At 42.4% G+C, this 24,646-nt stretch overlaps 1 protein-coding gene across 1 annotated transcript in view; it reads right to left on the bottom strand.

The window, feature by feature from the left end:
• LOC134537318 (trissin receptor-like) overlaps positions 1–24,646 on the bottom strand; it is a 157,282-nt gene that overhangs the window by 57,407 nt on the left and 75,229 nt on the right. Inside the window, exon 2 of the mRNA XM_063377620.1 lies at positions 1,371–1,515. Within this exon, the coding sequence (XP_063233690.1) occupies positions 1,371–1,515 (145 nt within the window). The remainder of the gene's footprint in view (positions 1–1,370; positions 1,516–24,646) is intronic.

Here is a 24,646-nt window from a genome sequence, read left to right as displayed (position 1 = left end):
AAACTAAAGGTTGTCGGTTCGTATCCCGGCATTTGAAGAAAAAATTTTGTACTTGTAAAAATAAATACGGTGCACGCATCATTTCAAAAGTAATAAATATATTTAAATTAATGAATGCAAATAAAAGTAAGTTTATTAATTAAATTGTACATTTAATTTCACTCCTTTGTATCCATACAAAATAGTGATAATTCAATAAAAATTATTCAATTTTATTCATAAAAGTATGCAGAGGTAGATTTTATCATACGATAAATATAAAAATTTAAAAAAAATTCTTCCTCAAAGAATATAATATTTTTAATGCCTAAATGGTTTGGTTGCAAAAACCTATTACGGCTGTCTCGTCTCAGGTCGAATATGATATTTCCTTTTCTTCTGGATCAATCATTTCATCAATGTTTTGTTATGACGTCAGGTTAAACTATCGTCCGTAAACCGACTTTACAGACAACCAATTTTTTATTTTAATTTCGAACACCCGAAAAAATTTAAAACTATCAAAAATCTACCACGCCAGGCCGTCGCGTCGTAGTATTGTTAGCCTATAGAATAATCTTCATGGTAATGGTAACACCATTGTTATAGATGATGGACTATCGTCTAAACGATATGACCACGAATGATTGATATAAACAGGTTCATTGATGACAGGCTCTATAATATTTTATTGACGAGAAAACGCTATAAAATTACTAACCAGCAAATATTTACTGCACCATTTTTCACCCATGTTTTCACTATGGGACCAATTTATGTTTGTTTGTAAGCTATGGCCATAGACAAATACTACAGAACTCAATACTAGACACTCGGCCTGCTTAGCACTGAAAAACATGAAAACCATGTTCTCTAGCGCTTCTTCCTTACGAAATTTGTACAAAACTTTTGTTTTGAAAAGTGAAGAGAAATGACAGAACTACTTACGACTAGAGTAGTATATGACATGGCATCCAGCACCTGTCGGAGTGAGGAGCGAGGTGAGGGTCAATAAACACCGCTCTGACGTCACGGCAGCCATCTTGGATGACCTTGACCTTTTAAAATTTAGAAAAAAAAATTAAAATTGGCCAATAACTCGCCAAAATGCGCCAAAATTTCAAGGTTTCAGGGGGAAAACTCGCCAAAAAAATCTAAAAAAAAATCTAAAAATTCAAAAATTCCAATTTCGTGGAATAAAAACCCGTAAAAAAATTCAAATTTAGAATTATAAACACCTGGAAATTTTTTTTTTTGCTTTTTTTAAAAAAAACTAAATTCCCCAACCGGTGTTAATCCCCCGTCGACTAGCCACCCTAAGCCACGAGCACGCGAATGTCGCGGAGTCCGGCCGAGGGAAAGGCGCGAGGACCATCAGGCGGCCCGCTCACCTGTCGCACAGGTAGGTGCTGAGGTTCTGGAACACGCAGAAGGTGCCCACGCACAGGTCGGCCACCGCCAGGTTCGCCAGGAAGAAGTTGGTGATGGAGCGCAGGCGGCGCGACAGCGTCACCACCAGGATCACCAGCAGGTTGCCTGCCGACACACACACACGCGCGCACCAACAACGCTAAAACAACACACACACACACACACACAGTTGCATGATATTACCTATAGTGAAGGAGATACATGAAACCCTAGGTCACATGGCAGGTAAGAAAGTGCTGGAAGCTGTCAGCAGACAGTTGTACTGGCCGAACATGCCACGTACAATTACCTCCTATACTAAGTCCTGTGACCTGTGTCAGAAATCAAAGGCACCCACTGAAAACCTGCATGGAACTCTAGAGGCAATCCTACCTAGCCAACCTATGCAGCTAGTGTCAGTGGATTTGTTTGGCCCACTGCCACCATCGAAAGCAGGTATCCACACACACACACACACACACCTACACACACACATACACATACACATACACCTACACACACATACACATACACACACATACACATACACATACACATACACACCTACACACCAACACACACACCCAAACTGTTCCAGCCCCCAGCGACTGTGCAACATTAGCGAACGATTTACCCGCTGAACTTTCGAAATATGCTGTTGTTAACAGCGTTGTCAACACAAACTATCACACAGCACTCACCAACAGTTTTTCAAATTTTAAATATCAGAGAGCACATAAATATTTCTTTAACGGAATGTATTCATGAAAAAAAAAAATAACAGCACAGATATTGGGCTAGCAACGCCGAGGCAGTTTCAACGAAGCAGTAAAAGCAGACAGGCTACAACCTTGCATATGATAATCTAACCATTGGAGGTCAAGAGTTAGCGAGTCGATGTTTGCATTATTCGCCGTGGTAATAATGGAAGTCAAAATAAGAATGACCTCCTCTTTTTTTTTGACCTTCTTAACCAACTGGATGGTAAAAAAAAAATTGAAGGGTTTTCATCAAAATGGAATCAGCACTGAAGGACTGTGAGCCAGTGATAAACCCCTGAACTAAACAAGTGTCGAATCACAGGCATCCCACTAACAGGTGTCACGATTCAGTAGCCAATGAACATGTGGTATTTGCCACAATATATAGAGTATCGTGGAGTCCACTGGCGTAGATCGCCCCTGAAACCAGGAAGCTCCTCTCTGAGGGGGTTCGCTTGCACATGAAAAATTGTAATTGTGAAACGGGAATGGTAAATATTGTTACGAATGCGAGAGACCAGACTGCAATGCCAGGTTCGGAGCTGGCTGGCAGCCCTGCACAGCCACGCACTAACATAAGGGGTCGTCCATTAATCACGTGATGTTTTTTAGCAAATTTTTAACCCCCCCCCCCCCCACCCCCCTAGTGATTTGTGGTGAGGTTTCAGACTACCCCCTCCCCCCCCCCCAATAAATCTCGTGTATTTTTTTGGTACAAAATATTTTTAAAAATTTCAGAATATTATCTTTAAATATAGGTATAATCTAATTTAATTCTGGAAAATTAAGCTCAGTGATAAAAATGTCCAGACACACATCAAGATTGCCGGTTTATTCTCACTGGCATAAAAATAATAAAGGAAAGGCTTATATGTGATTTACGCATGTATTCGGCGCCAAAATCACACATAGTCTTACTGGCGACTAGAAAGCCGAGTCGGGTGGTTCATGTTGCGGCGGGCGGGGATATTGTTGCCTGGCTACGGCGAGTCAAGGTCACGCGTCGCTTTTCGGTTTAGTAGAAATCGCGCGAAAAAATAAATACACGTGATATCTCCCTACACCCCCCTCCCCCTTTGTGATATTTTGTGATTTTTCCCGACCCCCCCCCCCCCCATTTTCGAGCCTCACGTGATTAATGGACGATCCCTAAGGCATGCCACGCGCGCCTGGCCGATATTACAAGGGTCGTCGATACCCCCTCCCCCCTCCACACCACGACCATAGTCCCCTTCGGCGCTGTTATCCTTCGCTGAACGTCTTGGGAATTCCGCGGGCCGCCGCACGGAGCAGCGAGAATGGACGCCGCCCTTCTGGACTGTTCGGGCGTCGAGTCGGCCCCGTGATGACGCGACTCGTCACGGCCGCTCTCGTCGGTTCGAGAAGAGCGGCGCCTCATTTACTTGAGAAGCGACGCCGGCCCCCGCGGGAGTTCCGTGCGGATTCCGAGCGAAGGGAAGTGCGTCATCGCCGAAGAGGGTGAGAAAACCCTCCCCGAGAGTGGCGCTACGCGGAGTTCGACTGGACCGTGCGAGTGAGACCGAGTGGCGCGAGACTGTGTGTGTGGACAGGCGCGAGGTAAGGTTAGAGCCACTGTCGAGCCCAGCTCCAGTGAGGAGTGCGAATTGCGGAACTTGACAATGAGTGACTTGAGAACAAACATTTTTAAGTGCTATAGTGGTTTGTGTTCTGACCTTTTGAAGTAAGAAAATTTATTATTAATGTCAATACTGGTTATTAATAAAACTGTAATAGAAATTAAGTGGGCTATCTTTTACGAACCCAGTTCTCCCCAAATTATAATTCGTAACAATATAATTCCGCCCTCCCCCGTCGCCACGGGAAACCAACAGATTGTCGCCCCTGGTGGACCTAGAGGTCATTGAAACCACGAATTTTTCCTGTCAATGCTGAACTCAAAATATTTCAATTGCGTAGCTCATGCACAGTAATATCAGTATATATATATATATATATATATATATATATATATATATATATATATATATGTATATATGTATGTATGTATGTATATAAGGTTTTGTACTTTAACAAGGATAGTCCGTGGAAACTTCGTAGCCAACGATATAACTTGTAAAATAGCAAGGCAGAGCTTTGTCCATTTGCAATTTTACAAAGCTCTGCCTTGAAGTTTTACAAGTAATATCGTTGTTAACTAAGTTTTCCAAGGATTTTCCTTGTTAAAAGTACAAAAATTTTCAAACTGTAAGTAGTATATAATAGCCGGTTCGAGCCCAGGATTCAGGATAAGGATTAATAATTGTCGCCACCATATTGGACTGTGATGTCATTGACAGCCATCTTGAATGACCTTTAACTGGACCATTCACCATAACCTTGACCTCGAGCTTCAAAATTAGTTAAACTTGCCAAAATGACTCAAAATTCCGCCAAAATTGCAAAAATCCACCAAAATCCACCAAAATCTTCAGTTTTAAAAAAAAATTCGCAAAAATCTAATTCCCCCCCCCCCCTAGTTTGAGGGAAAAAATAACGTTTTGAGGGAAAAAATCCAGTTTAAGTTTGAAAAAATTCCAGTGGCTTGAAATGTCCTAAAAGTGGCTTAAGACTCTTAAAAGCAAGCCGCCCTAAGCCACTTCAGTCATAACCTTAACAATTGGGATATTATAGACGCCACTTGAATTGTGCCGTTACCGTTACAATTTTCGTACTACCACCATCTTGAAAATACGTAATTGTTATCTGATTTTATAGGGATGAAATGTAAAATTAATAAAAAATAATAATTAATTAAAAAACCTTCCACCATTTTGAAATTATGATATCAATGACTTAATATCCATAATTATTATACAAAAAATCAAAAGTAATAAATTATTGAAAAATGTATTCATTATTTTTTATAAAAATTTCAATTTAAAAACGCACTTACTTCATGGAGTCCTCTGTACGAATCCGGTGAGAGCAAAACAAAAATTGCGACAGATCCTTCATGGATGCCACCGACAGACTGACCTCCCACCACTAATGCCTATGTATATATACCTATGGCCAGCTTATATGGCCAGCTAATATGATGTCAAGTCCGCAATCTGGTTTTCGTCTGCTGGTGGCCGCCATCTTGTTTTTGTATTCTAGAATATGCTACCACCACGATAGTTTAAATTTTACCCGATAGAGTTCATTAATCATTTTACTGTAGCACCCGCCACCTTGAAATTTGGGTGCCATCTTGGAAATTCGCAATTATTTAACTACAAATTAGGGGGGAAAATATTAAAAATCATCTAAAAATCGATTATTAAAATATGATTGATTCTATTTCATTCCTGTACGTGGTTTTATACTTAATCGATACAAAAATTAATTTTACATAAAAAATATTAATTTAAATAAATATGGCAAAACCCTAAAATAGGTCTAAATGCCTTATTTGCCAGCCTCCAGTAAGCCAATGATGACATAATGGTTGCCCGCTTTGAAATTCGTAATAATTCACAGAGAAATTTGGAAAAAATTCAAAAAATCACCGAAAAAAAGTTGTTTGTAAATGTTAGATTGATTCGATAGATTTCCGTCCATAGTCTGATTCTCGGCCAGTGATAAGAGTCACTAAAAATTAAAATATATATATATTTTTTTAAATTTTGCTTGCCACTACCTGGGCTAATGACAAACCCTCAACCATATAAGTTTCGAATCGCTGGCTACTCAATTCAGGAATTTCACAAATCAGCTGCCAATGAATATTTCTGGTCTGTAACATGTATGTACATTTCGCAAAAAAAAATATTTCCGAACCAGAAGTGTGTTAAAACATTGCAACACTGTCTGTGGTTCTTAGTTGTCTGGGCTTATTACAGGCGCATGTATACTGTCAGCACACCAATCACAGCCATCCAGTGTGGAAGGAAACACGTCCTGACTGGCCCGGCCAAATATGGCAACAGCATCTCTTGCAGACTGCCGCTGGTGAGGGCTTACCTTATTGCAGTATAATGGGTGATCAGATTGCTACACTATAAATGCCTGCTCCTATGTATCAATTATCATTTTGTTACCCAAAGAAGAACTTCTACCTGTCAAATACTGGATTTTTTTGCAGTAATTGGCATACTTGAATTTATCTGTATTTATCATTTGACGCCGGATAATTTTGGCTTGGTTTGCTGCGTGTGCGTTTGTGAAAACATCTTTTGTTTGTCCGTCCTTCTGTTTTTTTTCTCTACGAGATTGAGTGTAAACAAGCAATGGCGCATGACCAACGTAATTTTTTTATATCACTCTCTCCCGTTTCAAGTATCATGTTGTCTTGACAACAAACAATTATTATTTTGTGTTTTAAAAGGCTTATTAATGACAGCAATATTATTTTTGTCACATATAAATTGTTTTGGTGAGGATACAAAATTATTTTGATGTCACCACAAAGGATTATGTTGTAGGTATGATAAAAAATATCATTTGTGGTGGTAAAACAAGCTTTTTTTTTTCTACAGCAAGGTAGTTAAAAATACTTTGATATCTAGCGTCCAAATAAAATTATAGTAAAATAAATGAAAATATTTTACTGAGCATTGTAACAACACAGAAATATTAGGAGTATTTTTCTCCAAGTTCAAAATTTCTCGGCAGCATTGGAAGGAGAAGGTAGAACTTTCCCGCCAGAAATAGAATAGGCCTAACCATATCGTGACAAACGGCAGTAAACCAACTCCTTACCTTGACCTTCAAGTCGCTTAAGAGCCTACATATGTCAAGAGAACAGCAAGATTGACGCGAATATCATTCGTTATTTCCGATGGAGATGGAAGAGACACTGAATGTTCCTCATGAAATGACCAGTTTATTATGTGGGTTAAGTTCCGTCAGATTATTACAAAAATGATCGAGGTCTAAAAAAATACGTTAATTCAATGATTTCAATAAAGTTCACAATCCTCTACCCACTCAAGCAAATGTCATCTTCTCATTAGCTACAAAGAAAAAAAAAATTCTGTATTAACTTTTACAAGAGATTGTTTTGGAAACCAGGTACCAAGAAATAGTTTGTAATACTACCAGAAAGATATTGTAACTATGTTCAAAACATAGTTGTAGTTATTTTTGCATATATGAAACACGTTTTTCGAGATAATACTGAGTATTTCTTACGAAAACTACAATGTAATTTTATATTTTAATTGACGTTCCAAACCACGCAACAATTTGATTTTATTATGTTTTATCATTCTTATTGTGTGCGCAGTTAATAATGGTAAGCTATTCAGGGAACGGTTTACAAATAATTTTAACTACAATTGTTTTCATGTAAATTTTCAAATTGTCTCATATCTGTAATTTTACATGAATATTTCTGTTCCACTCACCAAAAAAAAGTATTATATTGTACTGATTTGTGAATTTTTTTGACTAGAACTAGGATGCCTGACTAAATCATATAAGTTTACTCAATATGAAAAACTCCAGAAACTTACGTACTTAGAACATTAAAAAAAATCTGTACGATTTCCTGACGGAACGAAGCTTTTTTTTTTTTTTTTCCTATATGAGTAGTCCGAGAGACTGGCATGTAGAAACATTTGGCTCATTTATGAAGAAAGTGATTGGCGTGAATTGTGATGTTTACAAATTTTCACTTGGGCTGGTTAATTGTGAAACCTACATATATATAATTTTTTTTCGTCGATGATTGGATTTCGAATAAAAAGCGCGAGACGATTTCCTCCAAACCCAATCAGACAATAAAATTAGCCTTTTTCAGATTCCAATTCAATAATTAATTTCTTTAGAAAAAGGAAATATGTTTTAACTTCCTACTATTTACCTAAGACAACTGAGAACGAACTGTAATAAATATAAAATGGTGTTGGTTTTGAATAATTCATTTAATTCAGAAAAAGCAAGTCTACGATGAAATTTGCCGTTAAGACATGTTAAAAAAAAATTAATTTCGCTTAAGAATCAGCTGGTACCAGCCGTTTTACCACAACATTTATCATTGTACGTTCAGAGGGCAAACCATATAAATCTCATTTAATTGCAAATGAATAAAGGGTAATCCAGACACGGAAACTCATGTTTTGCTATGCAGTGCTAGGTTCCTCGACAAAGGGCGGTTAATGAATTTTATTCCTGGCACTACAGTAAAAAAAAAACTGAAAAAAAAAATAAATGTGAATCTGTGTTCTGCATATTAATACCACATTATCGGAGAACATGTGCCTGAGAGACAAATGCAATTGTCTGTGTTGTCATGAAAGTAATGTAATAATATATATTATTATTTTTTATTAACGAACTGGTGCGTGTAATTTTAAATGCGCCTTCGAATTTATACTTATTTATGATAAAATACACAAAACTATTTTAAAATTTAAAGGTAAAAAAATACAATAAATTTTGGTAAATAGCTTGTGTCACAGAAACATATTTTGCATCACAATGGATATAGGTAGGCTATATATATGTAATGTTTTATTTCATAAATTTAAACTAGTGGTTCAGGATAGGAGATGGGAGAAGTGGAATTCGAAATCCAATATAGACCGAAATTTTGTCTTATTTCAAATTTAAAGTGTGATAAATTGTATAGAAAATTTCAAAGTTCAGATTTTAAGGTTTTGAAAAACGGATGAGTGTGAAAAAAAAAGAAATATATATATGTATATGCCTACCCAGTGTAAGTTAACTTACCAAGCCAACGGAGCTTGCTTTGCATGAAAAAAACTATTAGAACTAGCTAAGTAAATAACTAGTAGTAATATAACATTCTTAAATTTAAGTCTAATATATGAAATAATATTTTTTTTTTTAAAAATGGGTGCGTTTACTTATGTACGTGCGTGAGAAGTTATACTTCTTTGGCATCATTAAAATACATATAGTTTTTAATTGCATGCAAATAATTAATTACAATAAAATAATAAAAGAGCTGGAAAAAAATTGTCAACACAGTCAATAAAGTTCAGTTTAAATTTTAAAAATTAAATAAAATAAATTTAGAGAATAATAAATAAATTTAATAATAAATTCAAAAATTTAATTTAAATTTATTCATACTTTAAATATTTATTATTTTCTTAATATAATATTCACTTTTCATTTTTATCAAATAGTTTTCATTAAATTTTTTCAAATACTTATATATATATTTATTATTTATTTAATTTAATAATAAATATTAAAACTTAATATTTTAATTTAATGTTCGATTTTCATTTGTATCACAAATGTTTTATTAAATGTTTTATTAAATTTATTTCTTTTTTTTGTAAATATTAAATAACAAATAATAAATATTTAACATTAATAGTTTAATAATATTTAGTATTAATTATATTAAATAATAATATTTTATCTTTAAAAGATTTGTGCAATGGGAGTGCATGACTTGATGTAAGTTTTTGGACATACGCCATTGCTAAGAACTTTTTCTGTTGAAGAAAAACTAATAAATAAAATAAATAAATAAAAATACCCAAAAAAACAAACAAAAAATACACAAAATTAAGCAAACAACTCCTGTTGTCAACAAGGATATGAACACCACAAAATATTCCGAAACAGGAATATGGTCAACAAACAAAGAAAAACAAAGAAAAATGTACTAAGAGAACGGAAAAAAAAAAAAAAAAAAAAACACAAATGATGACAACACAAAAAAAATATTGAACCCAAAATAATTCAGCACAACAGTTGAAACGAGACAAAAACACGACAAAACGAAAATACAAACAAATACAATAGTTTTACCAAAACAGAAACAAGCGACGTTTCGGGAACTGCTATCTGCTCCCGTCCTCAGGCAGAGACGCACATGGTACGGAAACACAGGTGCAGTTGTTTGCTTAATTTTGTGTTTTTTTTTTGTCTTTTTTGGGTATTTTTATTTATTTATTTTATTTATTAGTTTTTCTTCAACAGAAAAAGATCTTAGCAATGGCGTATGTCCAAAAACTTACATCAAGTAATAATAGTTTAATTTATATCAATAAATAATAAATACGGATAGTTAACCTCATTTATATTGGAGCACTTGAAAAAGTATAAAGACACAATTTTTTTTACTAATATTTACGATTAGTAAATAATATTAATCAAAATATTCAATTTAAATCACTACTGAATATAATTTATTAGCACATATATAATTCGCACTTGTATGAAACTAAAACACGTGTTGTGAATGTAGAAACTAGAAACATGTGGATAATTATTATAGATATGAAAACAGTGATCAGAGGCGACGAGCGTGCCAACATGCGCGACTAATAGAGGTTATATTTCTATTTTGTTGGTAGCTTTTTTTTCGAGACTTAATGAGCGGTTTAGCGGGCAGCTTCAACCTGTTAATTTTGTGTTACAGTGATGAGCGCGCGTTTTAAAATTTCACTCTCTTCATTTTTTTCATAACGCGCCTAAAGAAGTATAACTTCAAATATATAAAAAAAACTTTTCGGTGATCCAATTCAAATCTTGAATCTTATGTTTCAGCAACATGCGTTCAACCACTGAGCTAAATACACCACACAAGATTTTAAGGAGAATAATTAATTATCAATGTTGTAATCCCAGGATTATAATTTTTTTTTTTCAAAATTGTTTTTATTTCTTTCTATAACTCATAACATGTATTCTAGGATATTTTCGCTATCACGAAGATTTATTCAGCAGACTATAGATAACGCTAGGTAAGGTTCCGTGGTTAACAAATACGTCTATATACAGGTTAAAGCCGACACTAGCGGTCGCCTAAATGTATGTACTTCAGAATGTTGACATTGCAGAAACCACATGATTAATTTCAAGTTTTTCGTAGCCTATAAGACCTGCATTTATGTGCAGTAGATCACATTCATTAAATTATTTTACTAAGTTATTGATTTTTTCCCTTTTCACGATAATAAATTAACTTCACGAACAGAAACTTTTCTTACGATTTACAGTTAACATAAAAAGAAGAGTTTTTATTCTATATTAAGATACAACTTTAATAGAAACTTGTTTTATGTTCTCATTGTAATTCAAGTAAATAACTACAAAGTTGAGTTTCCTAAAGTTGATCACAATAAATAAAACAGAATATATCTTTAATTAAGGCATGTACGTTTGCATGTGTATTTTTGTTCTATTACAAATTTTCACCTGATCATTGTTTTACTTTCCTTTCTGCTCTCATCGTCAAAAGTTGTAATTAGAATATTATTTATTTCATTTTCAAGTATCTTTGTATTGTCTACAAAATGATTGTTTGCGTTTCTTATTGTCCGTTCTTTTTCTTGGGTCAGTTGTTCGCACAAGCCGAAACAAAAATTTATATATATTTTTTGACGTGATAACGTCTTATAAATCGATGAACGCCGGCTGCACGCACGAAAAAAATTGTCACGTTCCGCCTGAGCCGATCGTGCAAGAACCGGCCAAAAACCGTGCGAGAAAATCTTCTATAATATCAAACAGGTTTAAGGCGGGCTTTTTAACTAATTGTTCGTGATTATATTTCAACAAATTAATTATTTAAATTAAATTTGTAAAAAAAAACTGTAAATGATATTTGAAAATTAAAAAGTATGCAATTTTTCATCAATGTTTTCTTATGACGTTATCACTTAAAATTATCGTCCGTAAATCGATTTTACAGACAATTCCCCCTTTTTTAACTAAATTAAATCACGCAACGCCAAGCGATGCAGGGATCCAGTTGTCCATTTGTCGTAGCTCCCAGGAGCAATTGTTGGTCGGCAGTGCATTGTGGTCCGGCGCCTGTCAGAGCCCGGACGCCAGTTAGCGGCTGAGAGCGAGCCGAACTAGCCAACCACGTATCAAGGATGTTACAAATATTCGTGCTGCACGTGTCAGGAAGCTGCTGTATAACATAACCATTACGTGTCGTCCCATCCCTAGTTTGCAGCGTGCTTTCAAATGGACGTTTACTCTCTCTTTCCAATGCACGATATCTGCCATTAGCGCTGTCCTCGATTCGGTGTGCACTGTTGCCAGATGTACACCATAGAGCATACTTTTCTTTCAATTGTAAGATTTATCTTTGTAATTGCGTGAGCAAAGACATGAGTTATTAGCTATCTATATAAATCCCTCGCTCTATCTCTCTATATGTAGGGTAACATGGTTTGAATCGGGTCAGGGGCCGAATCGGGTCATTCTTGTTCTCGGCGTCATTTCTCGTAAACGAAACGGAGAGAGGTAGCTGCTGCTATCTAGTGTTGAAGAACGTAACTAAAACGCTGCTGTGAATGAGTATGCAACGTTACCGTACGTTCGCTGTTCCATTTTCTGCAGTTTTGTAAAGGTAAGAATTCACGAGTGTCTCTTTTTAACCGTTTCTTATTTTCGTTAGTTTTATTTCACAGAAAAGTAAAACCAATATCAGTATTTAAGCACAGCGGGTCATGCATGCAACAAATACACAAAGTAACGATTAATTTTATGTTTCCGTTTAGGTTTTAGCTTCAGTTAATTTAGCCAACTTAACATTTATAATTTTTCGCGTCACTAGGGTGAATCGGGTCAGAGTTCATAGGGCGAAAAGGGTCATCTGTTTAAAAGGTTTTTATTGAGCGATTTACTTACACTGTATTTTTTTCTTTAACAGATGGGCAAGTACAAGCGGAAAACGACGCAAACGTGGAGTGAGGAAAATATGAGAGAAGCAATGGAAGCCGTAAATAACAGGTACCTTAGTAAACGCGCAGCAGCTAAGACATTTGGCGTGCCATTTTCGTGTCTTCAGCGGCGTTATGCTCGTGGTGTAAAAGTGCAGTTAAGAAAAAAAGGAGGACAAACAACTTTTACACATGAACAGGAATAAGCATTAAGACAGAATTGTTTGACTCTCTAAATGTGGTTTCGGTGTTACATGAAAAGATGTAGCCTAAGAAAAGTCGCGTTTTCTTTTGCTCAAGCAAATAACATACCAAACAAATTTTCAAAAAAAATGTGAAATGACAGGACCAGACTTTATGACGGGATTTCTAGAAAGGCACCCTGACATTAGCCGGCGTAAACCAGACGCTCTTTCTTTCTCTCGCTGTGAAGGTCTAAACAAAGTCGAAGTTAACGAATATTTTGAATTGTTGGAAAATGAGCTTAACAAATTACAACTAATGACAAGTCCGTCAGCAATTTATAATTGCGATGAGTCTGGTTTCTCCCTGAATAATAAACCAGCCAGCAAAATTTTGGCACAGAAGGGTTCACCAACAGTTGTCAGTCAAACATGTGTTGAAAGAGGCGAGAACGTTACTGTTGTGGCTTGTACCAATGCAGTGGGGAATTATATTCCCCCATTTGTAATTTTTAAAGGAAAGCGATATCATAAGGAATATAAATATGGTTTCCCAAATGGCACGGAAGTAATCATGACTGAAAGTGGTTGGATTAATGAGGAGGCTTTTGTGAAATGGTTGCATCATTTTCAGAAATTTAGGGTTGCTGGTCGATGTTGTTAGTTCTAGATGGTCAATCTTCTCACAAATCCATCCAAGCTTTGGAGTTTTGTGAAAAAAATTTGATCAGCATCATTTGTCTGCCCAGTCAAATGACTCACAGACTCCAGCCTTTGGAGAGGTATTTTTTTAAACCTTTAAAAACATTTTACAATGAAACGTGCAACAAATTTGTTCAGCAGCATGGCGGGGAAAAGAAAATAACCCAATTTAACTTTGGAGGAATTTTCAGGATTGCATGGTCACAGGCAGCCACGTATAGAATTGCTGAGAGTGGTTTCGCGTCTACAGGGATTTATCCTTTAAATAAAGATGCAGTTCAAAACCATGAATATCTTCCATCTTCTGCCTGCGAGCAAGTTTCAATGCCTGAAGAAATAGCTGACAGAACCCAAACAGAAACTGTGCCTGCACATGTACCTAGATCTGAGGGTCTAGTTCAAGGAACTTCTGAGGCAGTCCTGGAAGCCTTAAACAGTCCTGGTACTGTTTGCTTTCCTAGTCCTAGCAGACCTAAATCAAGTTTTCATGATCTCTTGCTTACTCCAGTGAAACAAGTGCAAACAAGAAAACGAACAGCAAGAAAACAAACAGCTAAGTTACTTACTTCCCCAGACTTCATTGTTGAAATAAAGTCTATAAAGTTAGGTAAGAACAGAAATGAGACTGTGGAACACAATGAACCAGGCCAAAATAAACAACAATCGAAGAACACTTGCACTAAGAGAAAAATTGGCAGGCGTAGTGACGATGACTAAAATCCCAGCAGCTCTGAATCCGCAGATGAAGAAAACGATACTGCATGCTGTTTCTGTAACCTAAAGTATTCAGATCCACGATCCATCGCCAAAGGAGACTGGAAACAGTGTCACAAAGGCAAAGAATGTTATCACGAACTTTGTGTCGGAGCAGAAGGGAAAAAGTCATTTGTTTGTGGCAGATGTTTTACATAAACTAACAAAGTTAAACCAGTTAGACTTCATTTACTGTAACTTTTTATAAACATGTTACTCTTAATATAACCAGTATTAATTTACAAGTGTACTTTTATTTGAAAATTATGTTGTTTATCTGCAATAGGCTGTTTTTCTTCATAGTAACAATGCAACAATTTAGTGACCCTATTCGCCATTAACCTTGGGCGATTAGGGTCAATTGCAGGGTTTGATATTTGAAGAAAAATTTGTTTTATTAGTGTAAACTGTATTAAATTAACCAATCTTTCTTCTGATAGCATAATTATTTAGTACTTTGTATTTTGGTGTTCTTAATTGCGTGTTTTGCATTTTTTGACCAGATTCAAACCATGTTACCCTATATCTAACTCTCTTTATCTCTCTTCTCCATGTCTATTTCTTCTTATTTATATCTTTATCTTTACAAAACAGGAGACGAAAACACAAACATTGATTTATCTATCTTTTTACCTGTCACAGGTGTGACACAGCTGCATAAAAACACGCGCGTATTCGAATGTGACGTTGTGTCAAAATTTAAAAGAAATCGGGGAAGAACTTTCGGAGATTTAGAGATTTATAACGAGCGAAGAGGGGTATTTAAAAACAAACAAAATGTTTAAATTCGTAAAAAATTGATATATATATATTTTTTTTTCTTCGATTTGGAGTGTTTCCGAGCCATTTGGTGTACTCAACCCCCCCACCCCCTTTAAGGGGAGAGGTAATTTGCCACCGATTTTTCGTAAGTCGGGACAATTAAAGTACCTGAATTTTGACGTTATTCTGGGGAATTTAGGCACCCTCGGACATCCTTGGGGGGGGGGGGGGGGGGTCAATTGCCCCCGAAATTTTCGGGACTTTGAAAATTTATTTTGTAGTGCCTTTCAAAGAATTTAGTTCAAGAAGAAGAATTGAATAATTTAATTCAATCTGAACTAAAAAGTAAAAAAAAGAATAACTAATAAACACGCTTTTACTGTTGTATAAGCTGAAAATAAAAAAAATTAAGTTATTTGTTAAACAGCGACAGAATTAACTAATACTCTGTACAACGAAAATTTTAATAGGCTAAAAATAAGAATACAGTAATAAGCAAAACAATTAATTTTAATGAATTTAAAGCGTGGGGTGCTTGATATTATTTGTCTTAAATGTTCTACCACTAATACATATTCGTTAGGACAGGGTCATTATGAAAATGAAAGAAAAGAGCACCCAACGCTTTTTCTCATTAAAATTAATTGTTTTTTTATTACTTAATTCTTATTTTTAGCTAATGAAAAAAAATCTTTATATAGAATTGTAGTTATTTATGTCGCTGTTGAACAAATTTCTTAAACTTAAATTTAAATATGTTTCTTTATTTTTTAGTTCATAGAATAATTAAGGCGTATTTTTTAGATTTTAAAAATATAATTTTATTAAGCCTACGGATATCTTCGTGAATTAAAAGGTTTGAAGTTAAAAACTTTTAATATGAACTTACAATATTTACCTTGGAACATTGACAAAAACTTCATTCGTGGTCATTTTTTTTTCGATATATTCTTCTTCTTATTTTAGCAAAGTGTAAATAAAATATTTTATTGTATTTCTGTTAATATACCCAAGAAATCAATGTCAGCCGTGTTTTTTTTTTTTTTGCTGAAAAAGAATTTGAAATGTGGTAACAAACATCATTTTAAGAAGACGAAAAAAAAAAAAAAAAAAAAAAACGAGAAGTGTGCGAGCGAAAGTCCGTGTTAACATAGCTCATTTCGTTATTGTTGAGTACACAGTAAACGCACTCGGCACGTGCCAGTTCACCTTGTTTACAACGGAACACAAGACCCGGGAGTCGGAAGTCCGCGGTAAGTTCCCACAGTGAACCTTTCACGCGGAACAACGAAGAGGGAAGCCTAAGATGCACATAGAGTTCTGCCATTCCCGATTACACCCGAACAATTCACCTTCGGCCAACTTCGGGTTTATTTATATATATATTTATATTTCTCTGTTTATTTTAATGTAGCTATACTAACGTAACTAACCGTCCATAGTGTTTTAAAGCGTTTTAATGTAGCTAACCTAACCTAACACTTTTAATATTTGAATTCATTTTTCCTGCGCAAAAATAAAACAAATCCCGAAGTTGGCCGAAGGTGAATTGTTCGGGTGTAATCGGGAATGGCAGAACTTTATGTGCATCTTAGGTCTCCCCAAAGAAGAGCACGCGGTTTGTTCGAGGCAGACGACGCGGTGGTCGAGTGGTCAGAACACTCGCCTTCCGCGGGTCGATCCAAGAGTTTCCGCGAGTGGGTAGAACGTGGCGGACGTTGCCACGGCTTTGAGGGTTTTTTTTTTTCGAGGTACTCCCGTTTCCCTCCCGGCCATCCATCATCCCATCAGGCTGGGCCGGACTCGACAGGACTGTCCCCCTGGGGCGTTTCATCCATGCAGACCCTGCCGTTTGGTGGGAAACTACGCGACGGGACTTTGAAGTCCGGGAGGACCGTCAAGTCCTGTATGTCAGCGGCACGATGCCGAGTCGCTCGTGTGGGGTCGCAGCGACGCCGACCTGTGGCGGCAGTGTCGGCGGCGGGGACGCACCACAACGCCGAAATACCGCAACGCCGAACGTACAATAACGCCGAATGCCAAATTGACTACAAAGCCGACAGCTAGAAAACTGCTGTGTACCACAACGCCGAAATACATTAACGCCGAAAAATGTCATTGCAAGGACTGCCACAAAGGTTAGGTTAGGTGAGGTTAGCAACACAAATTCATTGAGTTGTTTTTCATTTTGCTCCTGTGCCCCCCCCCCCCCCCTCCACCCCCCCAACCGCGCAGCAACATTTTTCGGCGTTAATGTATTTCGGCGTTGTGGTACACAGCAGTTTTCTAGCTGTCGGCATTGCGGTCAATTTGGCATTCGGCGTTATTGTACGTTCGGCGTTGTGGTATCTCGGCGTTGTGGTGACGATCCGTCGGCGGCGCTGGACGGAGCTGGACAGTCCGTGACGCGTGCGTCCGTGCGGCTCTGTGTCCGTGTCCCATTGTCGTCTGTCGTCGTCCGGACAGGCCTGCCAACAGTCGCGACACTCCGCCGGGAGCGGCACACCGCCTCGCCGCAAGCGGAGGCCAGCTGTTCATTCCAGCAGCCGGCAGAGATTCATAACTCCCCTTTCCCCCTCCCTCTCAGCCAGCCCACACGATCCGCCGGCGGACTTCAGCGAAGGAAGCAATTTCACGGCTTCTCAGCCCCTCGGGCGCAGGGAAGCGTTGATATATCACGCGAGAGAGAATGGGAGGGCGTTTCGCCAGGAATTCTCCAAGTTAACACGGTTTTTTTACGCTCCGTAAACTAGACTTTCTTTCTTAAAGAAATAAATATTGATAATAATAACCATATATTAAAACATTATTTCAACGCAAAAAAAATAAATCATTGCTCCCGTTGTTTATTCCTCGGTTATCTTAGCAATAATTACACTTGTACCCCATTTCACAATTTATAAAATACGACAAAAAGAAAACACAAAACAAATTACCATCAATTAAGTTTATACTCAGTGCGAAATAAATAACCTTAATTATGATTTTCAGCTCCCACAACTCAGACATTAAATTTAGAATTTCTTGCAAATAAAATAAAATCGGAAACACACTCGTAAATATAAAAAAAACACGGACTAACATTGATTTTAATATGCAAAATTTGCGAAAACTAGAGGATACATTATGTATGTTAATATCGCATGTCTGTACGGTTTTTGTTGCTGCAAGCTTGCCCCATTTAACATCGACACTAAAACTTCCTTTTGACATGCAACCTTATTTATTGCTTTTTTTCCTCTCGGACCATTGTGAACCGTGAAATAATGCCGAACCTGTGTAGTTTAGGCTACTTGAAGCGTGGATTCATTTTGTGTATGAAACTTGTCGTAGTGAAAATAGAAAAACTTGACTGATAAATTTGAATAAATATTTTCAAACAGCAAGGTCAACATAAATGTGGTATGTTAATCACTCGCTAGAAATTGATCATGGCACTTATCTCGTAAACAGTGGTTTTGTTACTGTAATTAATAATGCATTTCGTTTATAATAGTTTGTATGTTTCTTATTTTTACTACACTTACAAAACTAAAGAATTCAGTAAGTTTTTAAAGAAAATAGTTTTTATATATACTGTAGATATTCATAACTGAAATTTTTCTCAGTGAAGTACTAAGTCATTTTCTAATACATATATCGTACAACTGTATCGCATGCATTCTTAGCTAAGCCACTTATAATATCAGGCATTACGTCATTATAAATAGGTATATTTAATGTCTTATGTATGGACTTCAATTATTTACTTTTACTTTTAAATTAAGAATAGATATAGACGGAGTTAAAAATATTCTTAGTAAAATAATTACTTTAGACCACAAAATCTTACACAAAGTTGATGTAGTTGCTTCGTGTAATATCTACTAATAGGTTTACAGTAAACCATTCAATGCTTGAAACCCAGGTAAACTACGTATAACTATAGGGGTAGTAACATGCCACAAAAATGTGTGGAAAAGAAATGTGTTACAATTATTTATTTCAAATAAATACTTTTGCTACAGTAAAAAAAATTAGCAGTGGTTGTAAAACTTCATTAAATTAAACTTAATCCAGACGCACAGTAATACTTGCTATATTATTAATAAAGAAAATGTTCTTAAGCTCCAACTTAAAAGACGTGTACCAACCTTTGACCACAAGTCGTAGAGATGTTTTCAACTTATTTTGCCTGGATGAACCTGCGACTAAAGGGGGTCGGGTCGAATACAGGTATTAAAATTATAACACGTGTATTTACGTTTGATCACGTGTTACACGTGTTGAAACTTGGCAAAACTGGAAAGATAACATGGCGTGTTTAATTGGCGTACTAGCTGCAAGAATTCTCATTCAGTAATAAGAAATTTTGTGAAATATTATCGAAAATACTGGTTCACTGTTGCCTATACACGATGAGACTGGATTTAACAGAAAATCTTCCGCTGCAGTTTAATTACGATAATTTATACAATTTTTACGCCGTATGGTCTAAAAGTGCTTCTCACGGCGGGTATACGCTACCGAAGTTGGGGCTGAACATAATTTTGATTTTAAACAATGAAGGAAATATTGAATACTGAGCGTTTGGCTTATGCTCAATTGAATTAATTCCTACAACCACAGCGAATTTGGTTAATGTAGCAAAATACTTTATTGAAATAATCGGGAGAAACTCCTTTTATTTTCATATAAATTTTTGTGGCGTTTTATTACAGACACTTATTTCAACGAAATAATTTTGCTGCAGTGACCAAATTTACGGTGGTGTAGAACTTAGTTCAGTTAAAAATAATTCTCTGTTATTTACAGTCAAAATTTTCTTCAGCCCCAACTTCAAAGAAGTATAGCCAGCTTTGGGAAACACTCAAGACGCATAAGTCGAGTATAGAAGTTTTGATAAAGTTCGCCGGCTTTCACGGCCATTGTCTGAAGAGTAGCTTGGCTTCTGGGTTGTAGCCGCGTTCTTGGCGAATAATTCACCGACGTTTCCGGTCGACATTGCAGTCGCCATCATCCGGGAGCAGTTGCCTACCTCAGTAGGTAAACTCAGGATATGGCCCGTGGTGCGAACGTGCAAACAGAAACACTTCTGAGTCCTTGTGACTTGAATGACCATCGACGATTGACAGTGTAGGTTTCTTTTAACTAGGCGCAACTCGTTCAACAATTTGCCATCATCAGGGAGCAGTTACCTACATCAGTAGGTGGCGACTGCAATGTCGACCGAAACGTCGGTGAATTTATTCGCCAAGAACGCGGCTACAACCCAGAAGCCAAGCTACTGTAGAAGTTTTGATCATGTTTCGTCGTGACGAACCTGCAGCTGACTCGGAACTCATCCCGTGGAGTGCAGAGTGCAGAGGGCAGAGGGCAGAGGGCAGAGGGCAGAGGGCAGAGGGCAGAGGGCAGAGGGCAGAGGGCAGAGGGCAGAGGGCAGAGGGCAGAGGGCAGAGGGCAGAGGGCAGAGGGCAGAGGGCAGAGGGCAGAGGGCAGAGGGCAGAGGGCAGAGGGCAGAGGGCAGAGGGCAGAGGGCAGAGGGCAGAGGGCAGAGGGCAGAGGGCAGAGGGCAGAGGGCAGAGGGCAGAGGGCAGAGGGCAGAGGGCAGAGGGCAGAGGGCAGAGGGCAGAGGGCAGAGGGCAGAGGGCAGAGGGCAGAGGGCAGAGGGCAGAGGGCAGAGGGCAGAGGGCAGAGGGCAGAGGGCAGAGGGCAGAGGGCAGAGGGCAGAGGGCAGAGGGCAGAGGGCAGAGGGCAGAGGGCAGAGGGCAGAGGGCAGAGGGCAGAGGGCAGAGGGCAGAGGGCAGAGGGCAGAGGGCAGAGGGCAGAGGGCAGAGGGCAGAGGGCAGAGGGCAGAGGGCAGAGGGCAGAGGGCAGAGGGCAGAGGGCAGAGGGCAGAGGGCAGAGGGCAGAGGGCAGAGGGCAGAGGGCAGAGGGCAGAGGGCAGAGGGCAGAGGGCAGAGGGCAGAGGGCAGAGGGCAGAGGGCAGAGGGCAGAGGGCAGAGGGCAGAGGGCAGAGGGCAGAGGGCAGAGGGCAGAGGGCAGAGGGCAGAGGGCAGAGGGCAGAGGGCAGAGGGCAGAGGGCAGAGGGCAGAGGGCAGAGGGCAGAGGGCAGAGGGCAGAGGGCAGAGGGCAGAGGGCAGAGGGCAGAGGGCAGAGGGCAGAGGGCAGAGGGCAGAGGGCAGAGGGCAGAGGGCAGAGGGCAGAGGGCAGAGGGCAGAGGGCAGAGGGCAGAGGGCAGAGGGCAGAGGGCAGAGGGCAGAGGGCAGAGGGCAGAGGGCAGAGGGCAGAGGGCAGAGGGCAGAGGGCAGAGGGCAGAGGGCAGAGGGCAGAGGGCAGAGGGCAGAGGGCAGAGGGCAGAGGGCAGAGGGCAGAGGGCAGAGGGCAGAGGGCAGAGGGCAGAGGGCAGAGGGCAGAGGGCAGAGGGCAGAGGGCAGAGGGCAGAGGGCAGAGGGCAGAGGGCAGAGGGCAGAGGGCAGAGGGCAGAGGGCAGAGGGCAGAGGGCAGAGGGCAGAGGGCAGAGGGCAGAGGGCAGAGGGCAGAGGGCAGAGGGCAGAGGGCAGAGGGCAGAGGGCAGAGGGCAGAGGGCAGAGGGCAGAGGGCAGAGGGCAGAGGGCAGAGGGCAGAGGGCAGAGGGCAGAGGGCAGAGGGCAGAGGGCAGAGGGCAGAGGGCAGAGGGCAGAGGGCAGAGGGCAGAGGGCAGAGGGCAGAGGGCAGAGGGCAGAGGGCAGAGGGCAGAGGGCAGAGGGCAGAGGGCAGAGGGCAGAGGGCAGAGGGCAGAGGGCAGAGGGCAGAGGGCAGAGGGCAGAGGGCAGAGGGCAGAGGGCAGAGGGCAGAGGGCAGAGGGCAGAGGGCAGAGGGCAGAGGGCAGAGGGCAGAGGGCAGAGGGCAGAGGGCAGAGGGCAGAGGGCAGAGGGCAGAGGGCAGAGGGCAGAGGGCAGAGGGCAGAGGGCAGAGGGCAGAGGGCAGAGGGCAGAGGGCAGAGGGCAGAGGGCAGAGGGCAGAGGGCAGAGGGCAGAGGGCAGAGGGCAGAGGGCAGAGGGCAGAGGGCAGAGGGCAGAGGGCAGAGGGCAGAGGGCAGAGGGCAGAGGGCAGAGGGCAGAGGGCAGAGGGCAGAGGGCAGAGGGCAGAGGGCAGAGGGCAGAGGGCAGAGGGCAGAGGGCAGAGGGCAGAGGGCAGAGGGCAGAGGGCAGAGGGCAGAGGGCAGAGGGCAGAGGGCAGAGGGCAGAGGGCAGAGGGCAGAGGGCAGAGGGCAGAGGGCAGAGGGCAGAGGGCAGAGGGCAGAGGGCAGAGGGCAGAGGGCAGAGGGCAGAGGGCAGAGGGCAGAGGGCAGAGGGCAGAGGGCAGAGGGCAGAGGGCAGAGGGCAGAGGGCAGAGGGCAGAGGGCAGAGGGCAGAGGGCAGAGGGCAGAGGGCAGAGGGCAGAGGGCAGAGGGCAGAGGGCAGAGGGCAGAGGGCAGAGGGCAGAGGGCAGAGGGCAGAGGGCAGAGGGCAGAGGGCAGAGGGCAGAGGGCAGAGGGCAGAGGGCAGAGGGCAGAGGGCAGAGGGCAGAGGGCAGAGGGCAGAGGGCAGAGGGCAGAGGGCAGAGGGCAGAGGGCAGAGGGCAGAGGGCAGAGGGCAGAGGGCAGAGGGCAGAGGGCAGAGGGCAGAGGGCAGAGGGCAGAGGGCAGAGGGCAGAGGGCAGAGGGCAGAGGGCAGAGGGCAGAGGGCAGAGGGCAGAGGGCAGAGGGCAGAGGGCAGAGGGCAGAGGGCAGAGGGCAGAGGGCAGAGGGCAGAGGGCAGAGGGCAGAGGGCAGAGGGCAGAGGGCAGAGGGCAGAGGGCAGAGGGCAGAGGGCAGAGGGCAGAGGGCAGAGGGCAGAGGGCAGAGGGCAGAGGGCAGAGGGCAGAGGGCAGAGGGCAGAGGGCAGAGGGCAGAGGGCAGAGGGCAGAGGGCAGAGGGCAGAGGGCAGAGGGCAGAGGGCAGAGGGCAGAGGGCAGAGGGCAGAGGGCAGAGGGCAGAGGGCAGAGGGCAGAGGGCAGAGGGCAGAGGGCAGAGGGCAGAGGGCAGAGGGCAGAGGGCAGAGGGCAGAGGGCAGAGGGCAGAGGGCAGAGGGCAGAGGGCAGAGGGCAGAGGGCAGAGGGCAGAGGGCAGAGGGCAGAGGGCAGAGGGCAGAGGGCAGAGGGCAGAGGGCAGAGGGCAGAGGGCAGAGGGCAGAGGGCAGAGGGCAGAGGGCAGAGGGCAGAGGGCAGAGGGCAGAGGGCAGAGGGCAGAGGGCAGAGGGCAGAGGGCAGAGGGCAGAGGGCAGAGGGCAGAGGGCAGAGGGCAGAGGGCAGAGGGCAGAGGGCAGAGGGCAGAGGGCAGAGGGCAGAGGGCAGAGGGCAGAGGGCAGAGGGCAGAGGGCAGAGGGCAGAGGGCAGAGGGCAGAGGGCAGAGGGCAGAGGGCAGAGGGCAGAGGGCAGAGGGCAGAGGGCAGAGGGCAGAGGGCAGAGGGCAGAGGGCAGAGGGCAGAGGGCAGAGGGCAGAGGGCAGAGGGCAGAGGGCAGAGGGCAGAGGGCAGAGGGCAGAGGGCAGAGGGCAGAGGGCAGAGGGCAGAGGGCAGAGGGCAGAGGGCAGAGGGCAGAGGGCAGAGGGCAGAGGGCAGAGGGCAGAGGGCAGAGGGCAGAGGGCAGAGGGCAGAGGGCAGAGGGCAGAGGGCAGAGGGCAGAGGGCAGAGGGCAGAGGGCAGAGGGCAGAGGGCAGAGGGCAGAGGGCAGAGGGCAGAGGGCAGAGGGCAGAGGGCAGAGGGCAGAGGGCAGAGGGCAGAGGGCAGAGGGCAGAGGGCAGAGGGCAGAGGGCAGAGGGCAGAGGGCAGAGGGCAGAGGGCAGAGGGCAGAGGGCAGAGGGCAGAGGGCAGAGGGCAGAGGGCAGAGGGCAGAGGGCAGAGGGCAGAGGGCAGAGGGCAGAGGGCAGAGGGCAGAGGGCAGAGGGCAGAGGGCAGAGGGCAGAGGGCAGAGGGCAGAGGGCAGAGGGCAGAGGGCAGAGGGCAGAGGGCAGAGGGCAGAGGGCAGAGGGCAGAGGGCAGAGGGCAGAGGGCAGAGGGCAGAGGGCAGAGGGCAGAGGGCAGAGGGCAGAGGGCAGAGGGCAGAGGGCAGAGGGCAGAGGGCAGAGGGCAGAGGGCAGAGGGCAGAGGGCAGAGGGCAGAGGGCAGAGGGCAGAGGGCAGAGGGCAGAGGGCAGAGGGCAGAGGGCAGAGGGCAGAGGGCAGAGGGCAGAGGGCAGAGGGCAGAGGGCAGAGGGCAGAGGGCAGAGGGCAGAGGGCAGAGGGCAGAGGGCAGAGGGCAGAGGGCAGAGGGCAGAGGGCAGAGGGCAGAGGGCAGAGGGCAGAGGGCAGAGGGCAGAGGGCAGAGGGCAGAGGGCAGAGGGCAGAGGGCAGAGGGCAGAGGGCAGAGGGCAGAGGGCAGAGGGCAGAGGGCAGAGGGCAGAGGGCAGAGGGCAGAGGGCAGAGGGCAGAGGGCAGAGGGCAGAGGGCAGAGGGCAGAGGGCAGAGGGCAGA

This window comes from Bacillus rossius, chromosome 12 (genome assembly GCF_032445375.1).
Source record: "Bacillus rossius redtenbacheri isolate Brsri chromosome 12, Brsri_v3, whole genome shotgun sequence".
Taxonomy (NCBI): domain Eukaryota; kingdom Metazoa; phylum Arthropoda; class Insecta; order Phasmatodea; family Bacillidae; genus Bacillus; species Bacillus rossius.
The sequence above is the reverse complement of the archived record's forward strand: the minus strand, read 5'-3'. Positions and strand labels throughout refer to the sequence as shown.